Source organism: Hippocampus comes, unplaced genomic scaffold (assembly GCF_001891065.2).
Source record: "Hippocampus comes isolate QL1 unplaced genomic scaffold, H_comes_QL1_v1.1 scaffold230, whole genome shotgun sequence".
Taxonomy (NCBI): Eukaryota; Metazoa; Chordata; class Actinopteri; order Syngnathiformes; family Syngnathidae; genus Hippocampus; species Hippocampus comes.
In genome coordinates this window covers 267,288-289,368 of record NW_017837215.1, presented here as the reverse complement: position 1 = coordinate 289,368, position 22,081 = coordinate 267,288, and the positions used below count along the sequence as shown (strand labels likewise).

The 22,081-nt window shown below is 41.8% G+C and overlaps 3 protein-coding genes across 7 annotated transcripts in view; all 3 read left to right on the top strand.

The window, feature by feature from the left end:
* The window catches only part of ksr1a (kinase suppressor of ras 1a), a 25,733-nt gene extending 10,999 nt beyond the window's left edge, over positions 1-14,734 (top strand). The window contains exons 2-21 of one of the 4 annotated variants that reach the window (XM_019858892.1): positions 254-394; positions 3,079-3,226; positions 3,314-3,803; positions 5,236-5,417; positions 5,861-5,930; positions 6,138-6,221; positions 6,480-6,541; positions 6,618-6,727; positions 7,440-7,608; positions 7,927-7,968; positions 8,244-8,292; positions 8,409-8,475; positions 8,989-9,282; positions 9,405-9,601; positions 9,953-10,049; positions 10,198-10,331; positions 10,535-10,666; positions 10,761-10,896; positions 10,977-11,110; positions 13,481-14,734. In XM_019858892.1, the coding sequence (XP_019714451.1) occupies positions 254-394; positions 3,079-3,226; positions 3,314-3,803; positions 5,236-5,417; positions 5,861-5,930; positions 6,138-6,221; positions 6,480-6,541; positions 6,618-6,727; positions 7,440-7,608; positions 7,927-7,968; positions 8,244-8,292; positions 8,409-8,475; positions 8,989-9,282; positions 9,405-9,601; positions 9,953-10,049; positions 10,198-10,331; positions 10,535-10,666; positions 10,761-10,896; positions 10,977-11,110; positions 13,481-13,487 (2,745 nt within the window). In that variant the 3' untranslated portion in view covers positions 13,488-14,734. Of the gene's footprint in view, positions 1-253; positions 395-3,078; positions 3,227-3,313; positions 3,804-5,235; positions 5,418-5,860; positions 5,931-6,137; positions 6,222-6,479; positions 6,542-6,617; positions 6,728-7,439; positions 7,609-7,926; positions 7,969-8,243; positions 8,293-8,405; positions 8,476-8,988; positions 9,283-9,404; positions 9,602-9,952; positions 10,050-10,197; positions 10,332-10,534; positions 10,667-10,760; positions 10,897-10,976; positions 11,111-13,480 lie in introns of all 4 variants that reach the window. The other 3 variants (XM_019858891.1, XM_019858895.1, XM_019858894.1) reach the window with 3 other exon arrangements.
* A 3,284-nt stretch (positions 14,735-18,018) lies between these two features.
* On the top strand, positions 18,019-21,139 carry LOC109508945 (uncharacterized). Of its 2 annotated transcripts, none has more exons than XM_019858866.1 (2): positions 18,019-18,168; positions 19,225-21,139. In XM_019858866.1, exon 2 carries the CDS (start codon positions 19,239-19,241, stop codon positions 19,980-19,982), a length of 744 nt encoding a protein of 247 aa, XP_019714425.1. In that variant the 5' UTR covers positions 18,019-18,168; positions 19,225-19,238; the 3' UTR covers positions 19,983-21,139. The 2 variants fall into 2 exon arrangements, with proteins under 2 accessions (XP_019714425.1, XP_019714426.1); XM_019858867.1 differs by lacking the exon at positions 18,019-18,168 and adding an exon at positions 18,186-18,297.
* Positions 21,140-21,356: 217 nt separating this feature from the next.
* The window catches only part of omgb (oligodendrocyte myelin glycoprotein b), a 3,055-nt gene continuing 2,330 nt past the window's right edge, over positions 21,357-22,081 (top strand). Inside the window, exon 1 of the mRNA XM_019858874.1 lies at positions 21,357-22,036. Coding sequence (XP_019714433.1) covers positions 22,029-22,036 — 8 coding nt within the window. The 5' untranslated portion in view covers positions 21,357-22,028. The remainder of the gene's footprint in view (positions 22,037-22,081) is intronic.

Below are 22,081 nucleotides of genomic sequence, written 5' to 3'. Positions count from 1 at the left end.
GCTACATTAAATTGTGCAGATATAGTCGTGAATGTGTTCATTCAAAAAGTGTCTTGCACACTGACGGCCCTGTGAAACTGGGTCAAAGACACACACTGCAGGTATGTCGAGCGGTGTTGTTACAGCAGGTTTGTGGAGTTTAGAATGGAAAAGCTAATACAGTATGTATTGACTGTGTCCCGCTCGGTGAACCACAACTCCTTCTGTGGCTGCCCCTCCCCTCATGGGTCGTGTCCTCTATTGCTCCCTGCAGGTGAAGCTGGTGAAGTACATCTGTAAACAGCTGCAGTTCAAGCTCAAAGTGCCAGAGACCGAGAGGCCCGACAACCTGGAAAGCTATCCGCGCCTGCGAGACTGGCTCCGCACCATCAATTTACGACCAGAACTCATCGAGGTAGGCTTATTGTCCGCATTACATTTATTAAAAAGCTGTGTCATTCTCACACGATGCAAGTGGCTGGTTGCTCAACAAAATGTGTGAATTTGCTTCCATTTTTTTCCATTTCCTGTTTTTCTGTTCTATTTTTCATTCCTATTTACTTTTGCACTATTTTCACAACACCACAAGCATCACTGTGAATGTTTTAGCTTGTTGCATCATGTGCGGACCCCCACAGCACCACAATCCCAATTTGGATTCACATGATGTTGTATAGTGTTGTTGGTACCACTTATACTATCCATCCATTTTCCGATCCGCTTATCCTCACAAAGGCCGCGGGGGGTGCTGGAGCCGATCCCAGCTGTCTTCGGACAGTAGGTGGGGGACACCCTGAACTGGTTGCCAGCCAATCGCAGGGCACAAAGAGACGAACAACCATCCGCGCTCACACTCACACCTAGGGACAATTTACAGTGTTCAATCAGCCTGCCATGCATGTTCTTGTAATGTGGGAGGAAGCCAGAGTACATGCAAACTCCACACAGGGAAGGCCGCAGCTGGAATTGAACCCGGTACCTCTGCACTATGAGGTCGATGCGCTAACCACTGGCCCACCGACCGCCCCCACTTATACTAACGGTGCTAATTTAAGATTGACATAACTACTCAATTTAAACTGAATTTGCACCACAGAAAAATGTTTGAGGCACGAAAAACAGTTTGCCGCTATCCACAATGTTAATTTCAGCAATAAAAACTGTTGATGATATACAAAAGAAAGATAAGTGTTCAGTCAGTCTTCAAAGAAAGATGTCCTGTTACAAAGATCTTATTTTACTCTAATTCCACTCGCGCCGAACTACTTTTACAGGATATACTTGAAAGAAATGCATCATTCATTTTCACTTTGCAAATTCAGTGTAGCTGTCATTCCTCAACATATTTGTTCGTCATATTTTACTTCCATTTTTTTTTCTCCCATCACTTACTTTCCTTCCTGTGCAGCTGCAAACTGTCAGCTACTGTATGTTTTTCTTGTCCTTGTTTGCTTTTGTCTTGTGACCTCACTGTAACATGATCAGCGAGGATGTTTCGCTTGCTTGTTATTCTTTAATACAACCCGCTGTACTTTACAATGATAATTTTTCCGTTTTGCCACATTTCATTAACTGCATAATATTCCCCTTTTACTTGCTCAGTTCGCTTCATGCATATTCTCACCACCCTTCCTGGTTTTAAAACACTGTACATATATTTCAATAACTTATTTGGAGCAACATGTCACATTAACATGAAGAAGAGGTACTGTGCAACAGTGTATATCTCTATAATAGTCTGTTTTTAAAAATACAGTTCTGATGATTAGCAGCACTGAACAGAAGTATGTCTAAATGCTGTACATACTGTACGTTAAGTGTTGCATAGAACTGCATCGCATCCTACTTCCAAGCATCATAAAGCCCTTTTCCCTCATCTAATTGAGTTCCACAGGCACACATTATGCAATTCTCCCGAGGAGAACTGGAGCTTAGCTCATTTGGAGTTACACAATGGAGAGATTTTATTTTGTTTATCTTATTCAGGGATCCAGGCCTTGGTTCGAGGCCATGTCTGTCATGTCGTCCTGTATTGGTATTTGGGAAACAGAAAGGCTGGCGCTGGCCCACTTGCCTGTGCTGTCCTGTGTAAGCAAAAGTCATAGAAAAGACAGGAGCCGCCAGCGCGATGGTGCAATGAACCTTGTCATTTAACATACTACCGACAACTTAAAATCGTTGGCCATTGTAAAACAACCACCCAATGTTATCTCACGTACTCCCCTAAAGTTGAACGTAGGCATCCATCCTTTCGATTTCTACAGTTTATCCTGTTCAGGGTTACGAATGAGATAGGTTATATGTGGACAAATAATCATTCACACTCACATTCTCACCCAGTGACATTTTAGTTAACCAACTATGCATGTTTTTTGAATGTGGGAGGAAGCTGGAGTCATTTTGTTTTACAAATTTACAAAAAAATAGATATCCACCCATTTAGGGTATGTATATATTTTAATCATGGTTGATAATAAAATCACTAAATCATTGGACATTTTTTTTCCATAAAATAATGTCTATGTTGGTTGGTTTGGCATTTCCTTGATGACTTGATGTACAGTTCACAGTCACATAACTTATATGTCCTCACAAATGATTGAGAAGGTGGGTGTTGCTCCCCTACCACTTTCACTCCAAAATCTCTCTTGCCTGTTTGTGCACTTTCCTTTGTTCGCAGTGGATACCTGAGTGTGTAGGACATTGCCCCTTGCTCTCTGATCACTGTTTGCCCTGTCGAAGCGCGGCTTTGACCTGACTGATAAGCAATTGCGCACTTCCCATGTCCAAAAACAACATCCTAAGCTCACTGAGCTCGCGCTTGTTTCCTTCTGATTCTGAAATTTTTGTATCCGGTCATATCTCTGTTCTCTGGCACAAATTTAGGTGGTACCTACTGCATATCCCTTCCAGTAAAATGGTAACTGCAGCAAAAAGGCTGGTATTGATTTTTTTTTCAAATTTAATAAGTCATATCAGCCAAATCTTAGGCACCTGTGAGTAAAATGAAAGAGCATTGTTGTGCTTTCTTAAAGTTGTCTATTGGGTTTTTTTCGATTGAAATCTTCGTTTTCTTTCCTTGGTTTTGCTTCTGTGTAGGCAGTGGAAGTGAAGTTCTCCCTGGATGCCTTACTGCAGATGGCAGGAACTCAAGTGCGGGACACAATGCGAAGGCTTAGCTTCACCTCAGAAGAATGTGCTCGCCTAAGTGCTGCCCTCTCCTGCCTCAAGAGTGCAACTGAAGCCGGTATGCATGTTTGCTCCCATCTGCGCAATTTTGAATGTCCCCTCCATGAATGCAGACCGCATTATTCCATTCTTGTCTGTGGTCCAGGAGGTGAACCGAAAGAAGACAGCACAACTTGGTTGTCTGAGCCCGCCAGGAGGGACAGCGGATCTCTCCTGACTGCCGATCAAGTTTCTAGCCTTGGAAACCCGCTCCGGCCGCACAGCCCCTCGCCTCTAGCCCGCCCGTCCACCATCCATTCCACGCCCTCCACCCCATGCGCTATTTTTCCTCATCCTCGCTCCGGCTCTGTGTCAGCGGTGCCCACGCCCGAGGCTCAGATTCCACACCTACACGGCGAAAGCCCCCTCACCAACGCATTCCCCATGTCCATAGCTCGCTCCAACCGTCTCCAAGGCCACACTTCCACACCACCCGTAACGCCACCGTCAAAGCGGCGCCACCGACTGAAGCCTCCATGCACCCCGCCGCCTCCGTCCCGCAAAGTGCTCCATCTGCTTCCCAACATCACCCTCACCCGCAGCAAAAGTCACGAATCGCAGTTGGGCAATCGCATCGAAGACCCGCTCACCAACAAGTAGGTACTCAGAACACGTTGGAAGATTGTTGCTTTTGGTGAGTTTTGCTTCAAGCCTCGTGGTGTGGTTTAAAAGCTTTAACGATAGCTTCAGAAAAGTAAAGCACACGCCAAAGGTCTTACTGCCACCATTCTATACGCACATCAACAGTAACAGTGATGAGCACTGAGAAGTGCTGTGTTTGCGCCAGACATGCCTTTTGAAATTTTGTCAAGTTGCTTTCATATGACCTGAACACATTTTTCCACATGCATGCATGCAACATTCCTTTGTACCTTTCTCCTGACTGATGTTTATAAGCATTGAGATCCCTCCGATACGATGGAGGCTTTCTGCTTACCATGACTTGTGCTGTACGCTCTGAAGTTTAAAACTCCGGAACAACCTACTCGAACAGGTGAACTGTATTTGGGCACTTTAGATGCCTGCAGGTGTGTGGTGACTCCCTTTTAACACGAGTTTCAATGTGATTTGTTAATTCCGGAGACAGACACATCCGCAGTTAGGGCAGCCACATTATTTCTGCTGTTTTTTTGTCTGCCCTACCGAATTGAACATGTTATAAATCACATTAATGGCGGAAATAAATTATTAAGTATTTATCTCTTCTTCTCTCTTTTTTTTTTAATATCACATACAACTTTGTATTTGAACAGGGGTGTGTAGACTTTTAAGATCCACTATATCGGCTCTATGTATACTAACTACATTACACTGACAACAAAAGCATCTGTCCTGTTTTTATGTCAATTTGCCTTTCAGTACACTTCTATTCCCTCTATCATACACACTCTTACTGGGAATGTTTGGCCGGGGCTAATCCGCTCAGATTCCCAGAGATTATGAGTCATGTCCAAAGAGGAAGTATTTCCTCGGACTAATGCTCAGAGGTGGCAAGTCAAACACACACACAGACATACATGCACAATCTGTCCCCCCTCTACTTTGCTCTATTTCGATGGGGGATGCACAGGCACAAACTAGCGCCATGTTTATCCATCACATCATGTCTGTGCATCGGGAGGCTAAACTTTTCCAAGGCTGATTAAAAACACGACTGACTGATTCAACACGCATTCGCACGATCTCGTTAGCAATCTGTGCGAAATGGGTCTCAGTTCCAATGTCCGAATATTTTTTCCGTTTTTGCTCGCTGTTGGTTGCTCACATGTTAATGTGTGTGTGGAGAATTGCGTCCTTGAGGCTTTTGTCTGGCTGGCCGGGGTTGTCACCCTGACTGTCCCGTGCCGGTCCTGTTTAGCCACTCAAACGTGCCTCCCTCAAATCCCGCTTACATAATCTGTATCAAAAGCTTGAAGCCATGCGGTGCACGTTCTGTCTCTAACTCAAGGGGATGACTCCAATTGAAACCTAACACCCTCCTATTCTTGATAGGTAAAATATTTTAACCTGGTTTTCCCCTGCTTTCAGATGTGTCAAAAAGAACAAAATTCACTTGAATATGCAAGTCAACGGGAATGGCCATGAGGACACGCCTTCTCGCTACCCCGCGGTTCCTGTACGAACCCCAGGGGTGTCCCCAGCTGCAACCACTGCGCCTTACACCCTTCCTGCTACACCAACCCTGTTGGAAGAGCATAGCGTCATCAAAAGTGAGTTTTGCGTATTAGCGTGTTTCTGTCTTACTCATTCAGCAGGTATTATAAGACTGCCTCCCGGTATATGGTCTTACGTATGCTACTGCAAACGACATCTTTTGATCATGTCATCATCATTGGGCAGAATTTTGGCTGCATTTTCTTTGCGCATGTTTGAGTAGGGCTGCTCAATCATGGGAAAAAAATGTTTTGGGTACAAAATGAGAAAATTTTTAAACACAATAAATTTAGACAAATCAAATTCTCTGAAAGACAAATTCCTTTTGAACAAAACAGAATTTATAGTGCATTTGAGTTTACATGCTATACGCCTGTAAGTTGTCATAGAACTGTAATTGAATATTGATGAGTTGCACAGACTTCTGTTTTAGTGGCAAATTGTCATCTTGTAACTGCATGTCATGTTCTTCCCCTTCTTGCTTTCCCGTGACATCTAGATCACAAACCAGTTCACCGCAGCTCTCCGCAAGCTGTGAGGAGGGACATCGGCCTTGCAGTCACACACAGGTGCCTTTTAAAAAAAAAATAAAATACATGAATCAATAGAACGCTGTGCTCTACCTCCCATTATGTATTGTCACCCCACAGGATGCCTTAGTGAATAGAATTGAATGTTTTTTTTTTGTTTTTTTTTTTCTGTAGGTTCTCCACCAAAGTATTGTCACCCCACAGGATGCCTTAGTGAATAGAAGTGAATGCGTTCTTTTTCTGTAGGTTCTCCACCAAGTCCTGGCTCTCCCAGACGTGTCAGGTGTGTCAGAAGAACATGATGTTTGGAGTTAAGTGTAAACACTGTCGGTGAGTTGAGCCCTTTCATATTAACTCATTCACTCGAGATGTTTGGAGTTAAGTGTAAACACTGTCGGTGAGTCGAGCTCTTTCATATTAACTAGGAAAGATGATAGAAATGATCTAGCGTGATAACCTAGTTTTCTTCTGGTCTGTTAGACTTGGTCCAGAATTGGCTGGTACTGAATAAGTTAATTAGGAAATATGATAGAAATGATCTAGTGTGATACCTAGTTTTCTTCTGGTCTGCTGCTTATTTGTGTGCAGATTAAAGTGCCACAACAAGTGCACAAAGGAGGCGCCATCCTGCAGAATTTCTTTTCTTCCAAGTAAGATTAGTTTGTGTATTCTCCTCCGGCTAACAGACGACGAGACGCAAAAGAATTGTAATATCTTCTGTTCTAGTTGCCAAAATTCGGAGGACCGAGTCTGTGCCATCAGATATAAACAACCCAGTGGATCGTCCTCCCGAAGCGCCACAGTTTGGTACACTACCAAAAGCCATTACTAAAAAGGTAAAATGATGCTTTGAAACAGCCATGAATCTCACTTCACTCTCCCGATCGGTGAAGCATCCAACCGCCAGACCCGAGTCTCTTGTCTGGCACTTAAGTGTTTGTATGTGTGAAAATTCAGAACACACTGGCGCAAATGTCCTCTACGTCTGGATGTTCCAGGTTTGTTTGCTTTGGTGTGAAAGACAAATAGTTATGCAGGTGATTCTTGCCATCTGACGTCTGTCTACTTACCACTGCGCCGTGCCCATTAGAGAGTGAATATTAGATTTATTGTTTCCACTCAATTGTACCTTGAATGAATTTTATCTAGAGGTGCGTCTCAATATATACAAAGTCGCTCAATTTTTTTGAGAATTGAGCGACTGAAAAGATTAACTTTTCTCGTATATTGAAAATGCTTTGACTCACCTGTACACATTTGGCATACCTACACAATCTGAGATCCAGAAAAATTATACTTTTCGAAAAAATGATGAGTGCAGATTCATACTCTGAGCCGTATCGATTTAATAATACAGCATGTTTATTACTGTGATTGTAGTTTGCTTTGACTTGGATTACCGAACTGTATTTTTAATATTTCAATTTAACAACAAGATGCCCACTGCAGCTCCAGATATACACATTAGATTGTGCAGGTGTACCTAACAAAGTGTCCTGTGAGTGTAACGTTAGGCTGATTTCTAAACGGAGTGGCTTGTGTCAGCAGGATCATCCTCCCGCCCTGAACCAGCTCGACTCCAGCAGTAATCCGTCCTCTACGACCTCATCTACGCCCTCCTCCCCGGCGCCCTTCCAGCAGAGTAACCCTCCGAGTGCCACGCCGCCACCCAACCCCTCGCCCAAAGGCCATCGGGACAGCCGCTTCAACTTCCCAGGTAAAACACAGGCCCTGATGATGAGACAAAAAATCCAAATGCGCATGCCAGCATGACTTCCAATACGATCTATGAATTAATTAGAAAAAGAACCCATTTTTTTACTTACCTCTCTGGAATTAACACTGAAAACCGATAATGGTTGTACGTTTTAAACATTCTTTCTAAAAATGAAAAATAACCTCTAATCATGAGTCTCTCTCTCTCTCTCTCTCTCTCTCTCTCTCTCTCTCTCTCTCTCACTCTCTCTCTTTGCCATGCTTGCTGGCTTTTCCGACTTGATTTTTTTTTTTTTTTTTTTTTTTTTTTTAACAAAAGCTGCCTGCTACTTTCACCATAGACAACAGTTTATCTTCCCCGGTGAGTCCCAACATGTCATACTGCATTGTCACCTTTCCATCATTTCCCTGTGCAAAATCCGCGATACTCTGCAGCTGCTATCTTCTGCTGCATGACGTTGAACGGGTTTCATAGTGTCATACTCATGTGCACGAGCGCCTCTATTCCGTACATATGATGTTGTACCGCCATCTGGTGGTGATGATGGGAACTTGCATGTACTCTTCCATTTCTGTTTTCGTCGTACAAATAAATGACTGAAGGGAATATTTTTGAGTATTGTTTTCCCTCTCCAGACGTCTCCGGCCCTGCCACTTTACATACTGATATCCTCCAAGATACAGTGTAAGACTTGATCCATTTTGTTCCTAACTCTAATTAGATAAGTTGATTTTTTTCATCTCTCATGTTAGAATGGTGAGAATACGTTTTCATTGGATTTTGTTATTGGTTTACAGCAGTGAAATTGTGCAGTCAGTAGAGGACATACATGCTGATCTGGTCGAAGATGAAGATGAAGATGAGGAGGTATGACTGGAATGTCAGAAAATACACAAAATGCTGCCATTTAAATGATGGTTTTGCAAGGATTCACATTTATTAAAATGCATTGACATATAAACAAAACACACGTAATTGAAAGGAAATATAAATCCAAAACCCTTTTGCCGAGTAATTCTGTGCCTATGTCCTGATCAATTAATAAGCACACATTATTTATTTAGTCCCTACAGGAATCCCCGATTCCGCGATTACGGAAGTTGCCGCAGATTTCAAAGCCCTCCTCGCAATTGAAACCAGGAATGAGGGTGTGGTGCAGAATGACATTTCCATGTAATTTTCATCCCGGCAGCCAGATGTCACACTGCAGGGCATTATGCCCAATTCAGATTCTCTGCTGATTCCTGGGGGAGACCCAATAATAAAATAACTCAGACCCAAAGTGGGCCCAAAAACCAAACATTTGTAAACCTTGATCAAAATGACTCTACATTTCTGAGTCGAATCCATTTAAAGAGCAAGTTGTGGTCCCCTTTCTAGGAAGGAGAAGATGACATTGAGGTCGAAGATGAAGACCCTGAATTGGATGAGGACAATGAGGAGGAAGAGGAGGACATTTGCGATGAAGGGGAGGACGAGGAGGATGGCGAGGAGATCCGGATGAACATGGGCTCTGATGGCGAGTGCGAAAGCGACAAGTTGGACGATCTGCCTTGCTCGCGGGGGAACCAATGGAAGGTCCCCATCTCCCGCAAAGCCAGCCAGACCAGCGTCTATCTGCAGGAATGGGACATCCCTTTTGAGCAACTGGACCTTGGAGAACTCATAGGGAAGGTAAGGAAGCAAAAACAGACTCAAGTTCATTGCGCTCAGTCAGTACATCTGGACAATGGAGGATTTTGAGTTTGAATACCTTCAGATGTTTTTTGTTTTTTTTTTTTTTTTTTTTAAACCAGGGCCGCTGGGGCAAGGTGCATAAAGGTCGATGGCACGGCGAGGTGGCGATCAGACTTCTTGAGATTGACGGAAACAATCAGGACCACCTGAAGCTCTTTAAAAAGGAGGTGATGAACTACAGGCAGACCAGACATGAGAATGTGGTGCTCTTCATGGGGGCTTGCATGGCCCCACCTCACTTAGCTATCATCACTAGGTGAGAACTTCCACAGAATCAAACCACACCAGGCTGGATTTACACTGCATGTCCAATTTTACCAAATCTGATTTAACATGTGATAATTATACAACACGTTCTCGATCGTGAGCTCACGTTGACATCATTTTGTTTACTGTACAATGCAGTCATATTGGCACGTAACAAATATGTATTGGATATTTATCCACATTTGCAAGAGGCCTGATTCTGATCTGACACCGACTCCAGCCCTCCACCCCCACCCCATTTACGCATATCCCAGTTGTCACTTGAACCATGCTGCATAACTCCAACCGGCACCGCGCCACTCAAATAACTAAATACAATCCTTCTTCATTCTGTTCACAGTTTCTGTAAAGGGAGGACGCTCTATTCAGTTGTGCGAGATAGCAAAAACACTTTGGATATCAACAAGACCAGACAAATCGCCCAGGAAATTGTCAAGGTAGTTTCTTGTTGGTTCATTTAGGTTTTAATTGCTCCATAAGCGGTCTTCGGTATAACTACTTAATACACTGAGCTGTAAGCCAGTTCTTCATCGCGTGTAATAAACAATGTGATGATGAAACATAATGAACCGTCTCCCAATTTAGGGAATGGGATATCTGCACGCTAAAGGCATTGTCCACAAAGACTTGAAGTCCAAGAACGTCTTTCATGATACCAACAAGGTCGTGATCACAGATTTTGGCCTTTTTGGGATTTCTGGTGTCGTTCAGGAAGGCAGGTAAGTTGAGTCGTAGTAGATGAGCCGCATCACTCGTCGTGCATTTGTCTTAAGGTGTTGTTTGTGCTGGGGTAGGCCCAGTTCTGTTGTTGTTCCAGTCCTGCTGTTTTGTGCCATGACGTAACACCTTCCTGTCGTCTTTGACTGCAATAAGACAATGTCTTGAATTCAAATCAACTTTTTTGTTTCATAAATTGTTTCAGGCGGGAGAATCAACTCAAACTTCCACATGGCTGGATTTGTTACCTCGCACCGGAAATAGTGCGTAAGATGAGTCCGGGGAACAACGAGGACCGACTTCCTTTCTCCACCGCGGCAGATGTGTACGCCTTTGGGTAAGACGTCGTTCGGTGCACCGATATGGGACCGCCTGTCGCAGACATGAAAAGAGTAATCATGCATTGGTTCCTCCCCCACTTTTTTTCAAAGCACCATTTGGTACGAGCTCCAAGTCAGGGACTGGCCAATCACCAACCAGCCCGTGGAAGCAACCATCTGGCAGGTGGGCAGTGGAGAAGGTATAAAAAAGATCCTGTCAGAGATCAGCCTGGGGAAAGAGGTCACGGTGAGTTCGAGTTGTCAAACGCGCAAGCGGGTTCGGGGATTGTCCGGTGTTCTGACCCAAAGAGTCTTCTCTGGCTACAGGAGATCCTCTCGGCCTGCTGGGCTTACGACCTGCGGGAGCGGCCCCCTTTCACGCAGCTGGCCGACATGTTGGAGAAGCTGCCCAAACTCAACCGCAGGCTGTCTCACCCGGGACACTTCTGGAAGTCAGCAGAGTAGGTATCCCACGAGTCAGCGGGCCAGATGAACGCTCCGGACCGTAAGGGACGTGGGGGAGGGAAACGGTTTCTTTGCTGCATTGACTCGGTCACAAAAATATCCTTGCGGTTTATGTGAAAGAGAAGCTCCTTAAATTGAATGATGATTTATATGCCAGTGGTGTTGTTTTGCCAATTGACAGAAGAGATTCTTCAGAGAAAATAAATCCATAATCATATTCTGGCCACATTTGGAGTTAAAGGGATTTTTTTTTCATGGTGAATTTACTATTTTCTGACAGAACAACGTTTTAAATAAATCGTGTTTAAAAAAAAAAAAGCTACCTTCAATTTTTTATTTGTTTACATTTCAAAGTATTTTTTATGTATGTCCCACAAATGATGCGGGTCATTTAGAATGGTATAAAGGGGTCATTTAGAATGGTATAAAGGTTTTCTCAAAATTGTTGGGAATAGGAATAATATACATTCTAAAATGTACCATATAGTGCATTTAGTAAACGAGTTGCAAGGTGTCGTAGTGTTTATCTTGCCTGCCTCATACCTCTGAGATTCTGTGTTACATTCTGGATTCCGGCCTTCCTGCGTGGAATTTGTCTATTAATTATTTAGATCTGAAAAAAAAACCCAAACAAACAGATGATGGCATACATGAATAAAAAAAAGCTTTAACTCAAAATGTGGTCGTTGTATGAATAATTTGGGGGCTTATCTGTACAGCTTGTCCCAACTTTTTTCCACCAGAATTTAGTAGGGTATTGCATGAAAATGAATGCACAAAAAGTAATTTTTTTAGTGTGGACATTCTACATTTTTCTTTCCAGCCTCGTTTTCGCCAGGCTTTGGTAGGATTCTGCACAAACAGTCATGCACTTAATGAGCACACACAAAAAAAAAAAACATTTTTGTGTACATTTTTGTTTTTTGCATTGCAAACATGCAATTGTCTATTTTCCAACCAGCTGTTTTCACCATACATTTGCATTTGGATTATGAAAAATAATGCACTGTAATAAGTATAAGCATGTGTGTGTATATGTACACACACACATACACACACACACACGCACATATATATATAAATGGTGCCTTGAGATCCGAGTTTAATTCATTCCTTGACTATTGTCAAAACTCAAAACATTCATATCTCAAATCAGCTTTCCCCATGAAAACATATTGAAATCCCATTGATCCATTCCAACCCCAAGATTTTTGTCGTGTTTTTAATTTAAAAAATAGCACTCTATAATATATGTGACGAAAAACATACAGTAATGACACGATGAAATACAATCTAAATAGAATCAAGCCATTTTTATCAGACCTTCTTCTTCAGTGCTTGTGTGTGCCTTGGGCGCAGTATAAGACAAGCATACAGATGTACTGTAGACTCAGCTCCTCTCTTGGCTTTTCAGTACGCCAGTAATATTAGATGTTCTTTGCAGAGCATAACTTATATAAGCCTGTGACTATTCCATGTCGACATGTGTTGCTGCTTTATTTTAGTTCAGGTATCCATTTTAAGCGTAACAACACTGCCACACAGATGCTAATTATTAGCATGTGTGTCTGTGGTGTTTGCCATTGTACTGTATTTTGTATTTAGGTAGTGGAGGCTATTTTGTGGTTGTTTTTAAAGTCTCTTTGTGTTTAGTTTGACATTAATCTTCATCTGAGAGTGGCAATAAATATCTCGAAGCCTCTTTTTTTTTCCTTTTTTAAACTTATATCTGTGAAACTGCCAAATATGAAGCAGGTTGTATTGAGTTTCCTGCCACAGGTAGTGCATAAATTGGCGCTCGCAAGTCTAAGCAGAAAATTGTCCAATCGACGACTTCTCTCTTGAACTACGAATATGGTGGATCACTTGTATCTCAAGGCACCATAGTAATTTGCAAAGGGTGGGGTGTACACTTTTTTTTTTTTTTTTTTACACGCTTACAGCCATGCATTTTCATAACCAACCTGTTTTCATTACAATTTACAATTATTTTTACAGAAGTAATTCCTTGTCCTTTTAATTCAAATTTTCACACGCATCACTCATTTTGTGCTTTTCATAACAGTATTTGCACATTTTTTACGACAACCTGTTGCCGCAGCTAACATTCAACAGCACTATATGAAAATGTGCCCTCCTTTTCTTCTGCGTCATGCACTTGCACTTTCCTGTAAGCGAAAGCCACAGCAAAGAAATGATTTGGAGATGGACTAATACATTCATCCTAATCTATAAGTGTGTGTTTACTGCCCTGCTTCTCTTTGAATCTTCCCAATCTGTGCTTTTAACCGACTGACTAACCGTCAATTAATGACCGCCTCTTCCTTTGCTCTCTTTTGTCTCTTCTGTCTCCTGTCGGCCTCCAGGTTGTAGCGGCAAACATAAGCAATGCAACACAAAGCCTGGGTCTGCCTTGCATGCTCCCGAATCCTTAACGCCCACAGGATTGTTCAAAGCATTGCCTCGAACACACTCTACTTTTACACACACACACACACACACACACACACACACTCGTCTTCGTCTTGTTTGAAAAGAGAGCATCAGTGGACAGATGTGTAGCACACTTTTTCTCCTCCCCTTCCTTTGGGTTAATCTGAGGCTTTGGTTGTTACCACATGATGCACGCGCGCGCGCGCGCACACACACACACACACACACACACACACACACACACACACACTCTTACACTTTGCAGGACATTAAATGCACCACGAAACCCTTAATCGATCTCGCTTGCGTGGTGTGCCCAAAGCCTCCCAGTTCATTAGGTTTCATTTTGAACAGTGATTGCATGTTTTGCAAAAGGTCCTTTTTGATTTACAGTATTTATTTAATTTTTTGTAATTTGGTGAACCTACCATTGCAGTGTTTTGTGGCATTTGTTTTCAAAAGAAAACATTCGCTTCTTTGTTCTGTGCTAATTTGGTGACCCCGCAACACTCGCCCATTGATTTCTTGAGCATTTAATTGCATACCCCCCCCCCTTTTATTTATTCAACATCCTCCCAGGGAAAGGAATACATGCTGGATTTCTTTTTTTAAGCTGTCAAGTGCACCTTATAAGAAGATTAGTTATTTCAAACAGCTGAGGAGGGACTTCATGAGGAAAGAAAAAAAAAATCAGGAACCTGGTGCAAAAGTGTCCTATCTTCCTTAAACATTGCCTCCTCTGAGTGTGTGTGTGTGTGCGCGTGTGTGTTTTTTGCAGTTGTGCTTGCATTGTGCTTGTATGTGTGTGACTGGAACATGCTGGGTTAATTTGTGTATTGTTGCAAATCCATTGGTAAGTGCTGTAAATACATTATTTAATGTACAGCAATTTATGACGATCGAACATTTGTACAAACATTTTCTATGTAAAAGGCATCAACTAATTTTTTTGCAATACGGCCCACTTCCGCCAATACAGATGTATATATATTTATATTTTTGTCATGTATAAAGACTGTACATTTTTTTAAAAAATGGGCCAATACATGTTTGTTTTTTTAATTTTTTTTTTTATTTTATGTTATAAAAATTCATATTTTTGTATTGCATGTGAAGACCGTTCCGTACACGCAGGTTCTGTTTTCATCCATGGAAAAGAATAAAATGAGGCTCATCATATGACAATACGACTTGCTTTTCTTGCCCTCCTAACTGCAGCTTTTAATATCAAGTGAAGCCCTGCTTATTCCGTAGCTGGCATTTGCCTACTTGCAATATTTGTTTTTTTTTTTTGTTTTTTTTTTTTTATGAGTGGGCGGCGGGTTGGTTCAAGCCTTTATTTGCTGAAAAATTGAGGGGAAGCTATTCAATTAGTCATGCCGTGGCTGTCTCTAACAGAGAAAATTGTCCAATCGACGACTTCTCTCTTGAACTACGAATATGGTGGATCACTTGTATCTCAAGGCACCATAGTAATTTGCAAAGGGTGGGGTGTACACTTTTTTTTTTTTTTTTTTTACACGCTTACAGCCATGCATTTTCATAACCAACCTGTTTTCATTACAATTTACAATTATTTTTACAGAAGTAATTCCTTGTCCTTTTAATTCAAATTTTCACACGCATCACTCATTTTGTGCTTTTCATAACAGTATTTGCACATTTTTTACGACAACCTGTTGCCGCAGCTAACATTCAACAGCACTATATGAAAATGTGCCCTCCTTTTCTTCTGCGTCATGCACTTGCACTTTCCTGTAAGCGAAAGCCACAGCAAAGAAATGATTTGGAGATGGACTAATACATTCATCCTAATCTATAAGTGTGTGTTTACTGCCCTGCTTCTCTTTGAATCTTCCCAATCTGTGCTTTTAACCGACTGACTAACCGTCAATTAATGACCGCCTCTTCCTTTGCTCTCTTTTGTCTCTTCTGTCTCCTGTCGGCCTCCAGGTTGTAGCGGCAAACATAAGCAATGCAACACAAAGCCTGGGTCTGCCTTGCATGCTCCCGAATCCTTAACGCCCACAGGATTGTTCAAAGCATTGCCTCGAACACACTCTACTTTTACACACACACACACACACACACACACACACACTCGTCTTCGTCTTGTTTGAAAAGAGAGCATCAGTGGACAGATGTGTAGCACACTTTTTCTCCTCCCCTTCCTTTGGGTTAATCTGAGGCTTTGGTTGTTACCACATGATGCACGCGCGCGCGCACACACACACACACACACACACACACACACACACACACACACACACACACACTCTTACACTTTGCAGGACATTAAATGCACCACGAAACCCTTAATCGATCTCGCTTGCGTGGTGTGCCCAAAGCCTCCCAGTTCATTAGGTTTCATTTTGAACAGTGATTGCATGTTTTGCAAAAGGTCCTTTTTGATTTACAGTATTTATTTAATTTTTTGTAATTTGGTGAACCTACCATTGCAGTGTTTTGTGGCATTTGTTTTCAAAAGAAAACATTCGCTTCTTTGTTCTGTGCTAATTTGGTGACCCCGCAACACTCGCCCATTGATTTCTTGAGCATTTAATTGCATACCCCCCCCCCTTTTATTTATTCAACATCCTCCCAGGGAAAGGAATACATGCTGGATTTCTTTTTTTAAGCTGTCAAGTGCACCTTATAAGAAGATTAGTTATTTCAAACAGCTGAGGAGGGACTTCATGAGGAAAGAAAAAAAAAATCAGGAACCTGGTGCAAAAGTGTCCTATCTTCCTTAAACATTGCCTCCTCTGAGTGTGTGTGTGTGTGCGCGTGTGTGTTTTTTGCAGTTGTGCTTGCATTGTGCTTGTATGTGTGTGACTGGAACATGCTGGGTTAATTTGTGTATTGTTGCAAATCCATTGGTAAGTGCTGTAAATACATTATTTAATGTACAGCAATTTATGACGATCGAACATTTGTACAAACATTTTCTATGTAAAAGGCATCAACTAATTTTTTTGCAATATGGCCCACTTCCGCCAATACAGATGTATATATATTTATATTTTTGTCATGTATAAAGACTGTACATTTTTTTAAAAAATGGGCCAATACATGTTTGTTTTTTTAATTTTTTTTTTTATTTTATGTTATAAAAATTCATATTTTTGTATTGCATGTGAAGACCGTTCCGTACACGCAGGTTCTGTTTTCATCCATGGAAAAGAATAAAATGAGGCTCATCATATGACAATACGACTTGCTTTTCTTGCCCTCCTAACTGCAGCTTTTAATATCAAGTGAAGCCCTGCTTATTCCGTAGCTGGCATTTGCCTACTTGCAATATTTGTTTTTTTTTTTTGTTTTTTTTTTTTTATGAGTGGGCGGCGGGTTGGTTCAAGCCTTTATTTGCTGAAAAATTGAGGGGAAGCTATTCAATTAGTCATGCCGTGGCTGTCTCTAACAGAAGAAAAGGTACACCATCTTGCGTCATCCGCAGGCAATCGCAAACCTCTTTGGGTGGGAATCACATGGATTTTAAAAAATTCCCCAATGAACGGGAAATTTACAGAGAATAAAAAATGCGCTTGACATCATAGCGTGGCCGTTTACTGCATAGGATAGTCACCAACCCAGCAACAGAGGGCGACTCGCCCTCTCCAGGTTGCATCTGGGTCATCCAAATATCGATTGGACATTCCAGTGAAGCGCATTTATCTGGGTGTCCTAATCTACTTGCTGGTCCTCATCTTGTTTTAGACCAAACTTTAAAGCCTCAACAGCAGCAAAACAAAAACACCTTGCGTTTCACCTTGCCGCCTCGGGGAGTCATTTCGGCGAGGAATCAATCAAGAGTCTCGCTACGTGTCAGTAAAATGAGAAACATTGACTGATAAGAAGGGGGAGGGATGGATTTTTGCACACTCATACTGCACAGAAGAAGGTGCTCGTGGATCACATGACCTTGCCGGGGGGAGGAGGGGGGTAGCAGACACAAAATGTCCTCTTTCTCCACTGGACCGTCAAATGACAAATTGTCCTTTTGCATTTTGTTATATTTGCGGAAATAAGTCAGCTAACCTTGTATCTATTCATCAGTTATAAGCACCTGCTTTTATAATTTGAAACAAGAGGAAGAAAAAAAAATGTCTCAATACTGCATGCTTGGGAGCTGCTCTCAGTTCCTTTCACGTGTTCTTTATTTCCCACCAGGTGCTGCTCAAGTATAAAGTGCCTTTTTCAGCCGATCCCGCAACACTCTAAAATCAGTGAAATCAAATGTGCATATACTTTGTAGCCTGCTGAGGCCCAAGTTATACGACCAGCGTCAAAAGAAAAACTGGTCTGTGTATACAGCATCTTTTCAAAGCATGTTGACTTAACGTCTTGCATCCACTGCCATGATAATACGCTTTAGCTTTTTACCAACGAGACGAATCATTTCGCTGTGATCTTGCCATTTTGTAGTGTTCCACCCCACAGATGTTCTCAGTAAAAGCCACTTCCTTTTCTCATTATAACTCAAATGGAGAAGTAAGCCCGAGACAGCTTTTACACGCCATTGATTTCTTTCACTGTCAATGAGTCTTTCGCACGCTCATCTTCAGCTCTTCTCCTTTTTTCCTCAAGCAAGTTTGGCATCTCCGAATCAATCACATCCAATGTAAGTTAAGTGACTTCTTTTTTTTTTTCTTCCAATACCTTTAGACCTATTTTAGTTCTCGCATACCCGCTTATTTGCAGACATAGGTTACTTACCTACCAAATGAAGGTAGCTTCCCATCAAGTTAAGGTAAATACTGAAATATATTCCAAGTGACTTGCATGCTTATTTATATATATATCCTCTTAATTTACTTATTTTGTTAGTTACTACTTAGCTACTTAGTCATAACTTATTTACTTGTCCAGCTACTTAACTGACTTGTAGCCCATACTCTTACCTGCGTATTCACCTTATGATATACTACTTCCTTGATTTATGTGATTTGTTTTATACTTGGTTGCTCATAAATTGATTGCAGCCTTCAGTGTTTACTTACATGTTATTTGTCAACATATTAGTGATGTATAGATGATACTTCTATGACCTTTCTATCACCTTTGTTGCCTATTACGAGGGCTTAGATACTAACTGGTTTCTGATTAATACGAGTGAGTTTCATGCCTATTTATTTGCCTCCTCATTGATGTGTTTACCTTGTTGCTTACAGTCTCTAGTTACTTATGATGCATTTTCTTACATAAGGTTAATGCACTCATGTTCGATCTTACCCACCTCCTTATTTGCATATCTCCACCCATATATTTAATCTTGCTACGTCATAGACGTAGACACATTTAGTTTACTTCCATACTTACATACTGGATTCCTTATTACTATAACCTTGTTCTTGTCACTTCCATAAATATGCACAAATATGCTCATTTTAATACCTAGTTACTCAGCGTCCTTGATCTTGTTGTATTGACATGAACCGTCTTCATCTTTAGTGATCTACTCACCAATGTTGCTAACGCATGTTGCTTCTGCTAATTTTAAGGATCTCAATGTTGCTTACCAATATGCTAATTTTATACCAATTATTGACTTATATTATTTTCTTGGTTGTTTACTTGCTCGTGACTTACCCTTATTCCGCAGTTGCTTGTTGTTTTGTTTGTTTGACCTAGTTAGCTAACCAGTGCTGACTCACTTGTTCTCATTATTCTTTTTCAGCTACATTAGCAACAATGAAAGCCCCCACAATACACCCCCTGTTTTACGGTGTAATTATACTCAGGGCCCTGATGTGTGGTGCTCAAAACAACTCGTATAATGTGCCATCCTTGTTGGCCTCAACTCCTGACCCAAGAACACCAGAAGAAAATGTAGCAACCGGTGCTATGTCTCCACGTCCGTCATCCCAAGCTGCCACCACCCCATTGCCCTCCGCCGTGAGAAGCACCTCTAAACCGAACCCTTTGCCGGATTTGACGCCAAGCAGCGTCGCCACACCCGTGGGCGTGCTGGACACTCGTAACTGCATCCCACTCATGATGCTAACAGGAGGCCTGATCCTAATCTGCCTCATTCTTCTCCTGTCCACTTCAATGCTGACCTGCAAAGTGTGCCAGATGAGCAAACGCATCAGGATGCTGGGAAGCGACTTCGCAAAGCAGATGGAATCGAACGGGAAATACAAAAGTAACTTGGAGACGGAAGCCAAAGAGACCAGTATGCTACTCACTGACTTGAATGAAACGCAGAAAGAAGTGGACCGTAGTGGCCCCAAAGAAGAAGATGTGAAGGTACGTGAGAACGGAGAAAAGGGAGAAGGGAAGCAGGAGGCTGAAGAGGCTGCCAAAAGTGAAGAAGCTGCTGATGTCACCCCAGTGGATGATTCATCCTGTCTGACACAGCAAAAACCTGGTGATGCCAACGCTTCAGTTGCCGCCTCCCCTGATGGAACGGAGAAACAGAAAGATGTGGTTTAGCATTCTGTGTGTGTGTGTGGGGGGGGGGGGGGGGTTCCTTTTAACCACTTGTATTTTAGCATCGTATTGCCAAATCGCTACACAGCTTTTGTTTTACAGCATGGCCGTCCAATCCACCAGTTTGTTTCTTTGCAGCCCAAGATATTTGCAGCAAGCCCCCACATAACTGCGTGTCATATGCAAATTAACATATTTTTCTCATTTGGCTGGGAGGGGAAGGGGGAGGGGTGAACTCACCTCTTTTACTGGCTGAAAAGTAAACCGCCGTTTTTATGCTCTCGTCAAAGCAATAAAAGTTTTACTTTGCTGCCGTATTGTGTTATATTGTCCAGTAACTATGCTAAAATGAGTCGAATTGAAAACCGTATCATTTATCCAAAATGTTGCTATGGCACCATCTTGTTGCATTTTGTGGTCAAGGAACTATGTTGAAATGAATTTCATTTCAACTAAAGTAGCGGTTTGGAGCCATCTTGTGGCATCTTGGAGTAGTTAACGATTTTTATTTAGATTTTTTTTTTTTTTAAATAGTGTTTTTACACCATCTTAACTATGTGAAAATGAGTTGACGATCATTTACACAAAATACTGCATCAGCGCCCTTTTGTGGCAAACTGGGGTCAAGGAACTATGTTGAAATGAGTTAAGTTGTTTCATATAAACTACAATCGTGCTTTGGAGCCATCTTGTGGCATCTTGGAGTTACGTTGGTTCATTTAGACAAAAATAGTTCTTTGACACCCTCCTGTGGCATCTTGGTGTCAAGTTACTACGTTGAAATTAGGAAGAAATATAAATTACACAAAAAATATGCTTTGGTGCCAATTTGTGGTATATTGGGGTCAATGGAATGCTGTACTAATCGCCTGCTAGTGACAAGCAGATAAAGATTGCAAGCAACCATCGAAAGCAATTTTGTTCCGTCGTTTATTGTCTCACAATTGTTCATATAAATTCATGTCCTTTTGTTGTACGGAATTGAAGCGAAGCGCTGTGAAAAGTGATCAGACGGATGTCGGCCTTGTCTGCTGCATGTGTCACACAGCATTTTTAAAAGGATGATTTATTTAGTATGTAAGCGAGAAGGATTTTCAAAGAACTTGACGTGAGCGGTTCATTTTTTGACTTTTAATTCCATTCTTGTCAAAAAAAAAAAAGTGACAAAAGAAATAAATGTTTAATTTCCCGAGAATAAATTTGTAACATTATGAGGGAAAGGGTCCCATTTTTCGAAATATACATTTTTAATTCTGATCTGTATTTTATTTTTATTTTTTGAGAAATAAAGTGTTGGTTTAACCAAAGCATACCATCCGTTTCACATATACACAACAGCATTTAAAAAAACCCGTTTTTTTTTTTCTCGTTTTTTTTTTTTCCTTCCAGTGTAGCAATCATTGGCCTCAACGTAAACAGTCCACAGCGGCCGCACTGTGCGCACTGCTGCCAACAACCGGGATGATGCAGTGGATGAGAATCATCCGCAATAAATCTAACGCCTCCTTATTTACATTTAGCATAACAACGCGCGTTTGCTCATTTTCCTCCGTCGAGGGATGTTTTCCATTGGAATCACGTTGATTGGAGTGACAACACTCTCATTTCTTTTCAACACGAGCAGACCGCCCAGTATAACTCCTACAACAGCATTAGTTGTTAAATGCTGAAAAATAAAGTGTGAAAGCCGCCGGATTGAACGAGGATTGATGAGGAGTTTCCCTTAGAGGAGCCGGCCCCTCTGTTATGTATTCTGTTTTTCTCCCATTCCTCTCCCTTCCAATGTCCCTCTCTCTGAGAAAAAAAAAAAAAAAAAACACCCTCCCCACCACTCGGCAGCTACAGCTTGATCGCGCCCACCCAAAGGATCCATCTTCAGAGGCGGGTGACATCAATTTGAGGACCAAAAAGGCCCCCCCCCCCCCTTGAAAACTTCTTCATTCACAAACACTGGACGTGTACAAGGCTCGCATTCTTTTTCGAGCCAACTTGTCTCAAGGTTGAAAGCGTGAGTGTCTGCACAGCACAAAGGAGCCTTGAAAAGTCAAAATGAGAAGGTGAGTTGTGGACTAAGTTCTCTAGTTGTTGTTGTTGTTGTTGTT

Excerpts from the sequence above, each read along its gene's own strand:
- LOC109508945 (XM_019858866.1), top strand. The coding sequence starts at position 19,239 with ATGAAAGCCCCCACAATACACCCCCTGTTTTACGGTGTAATTATACTC.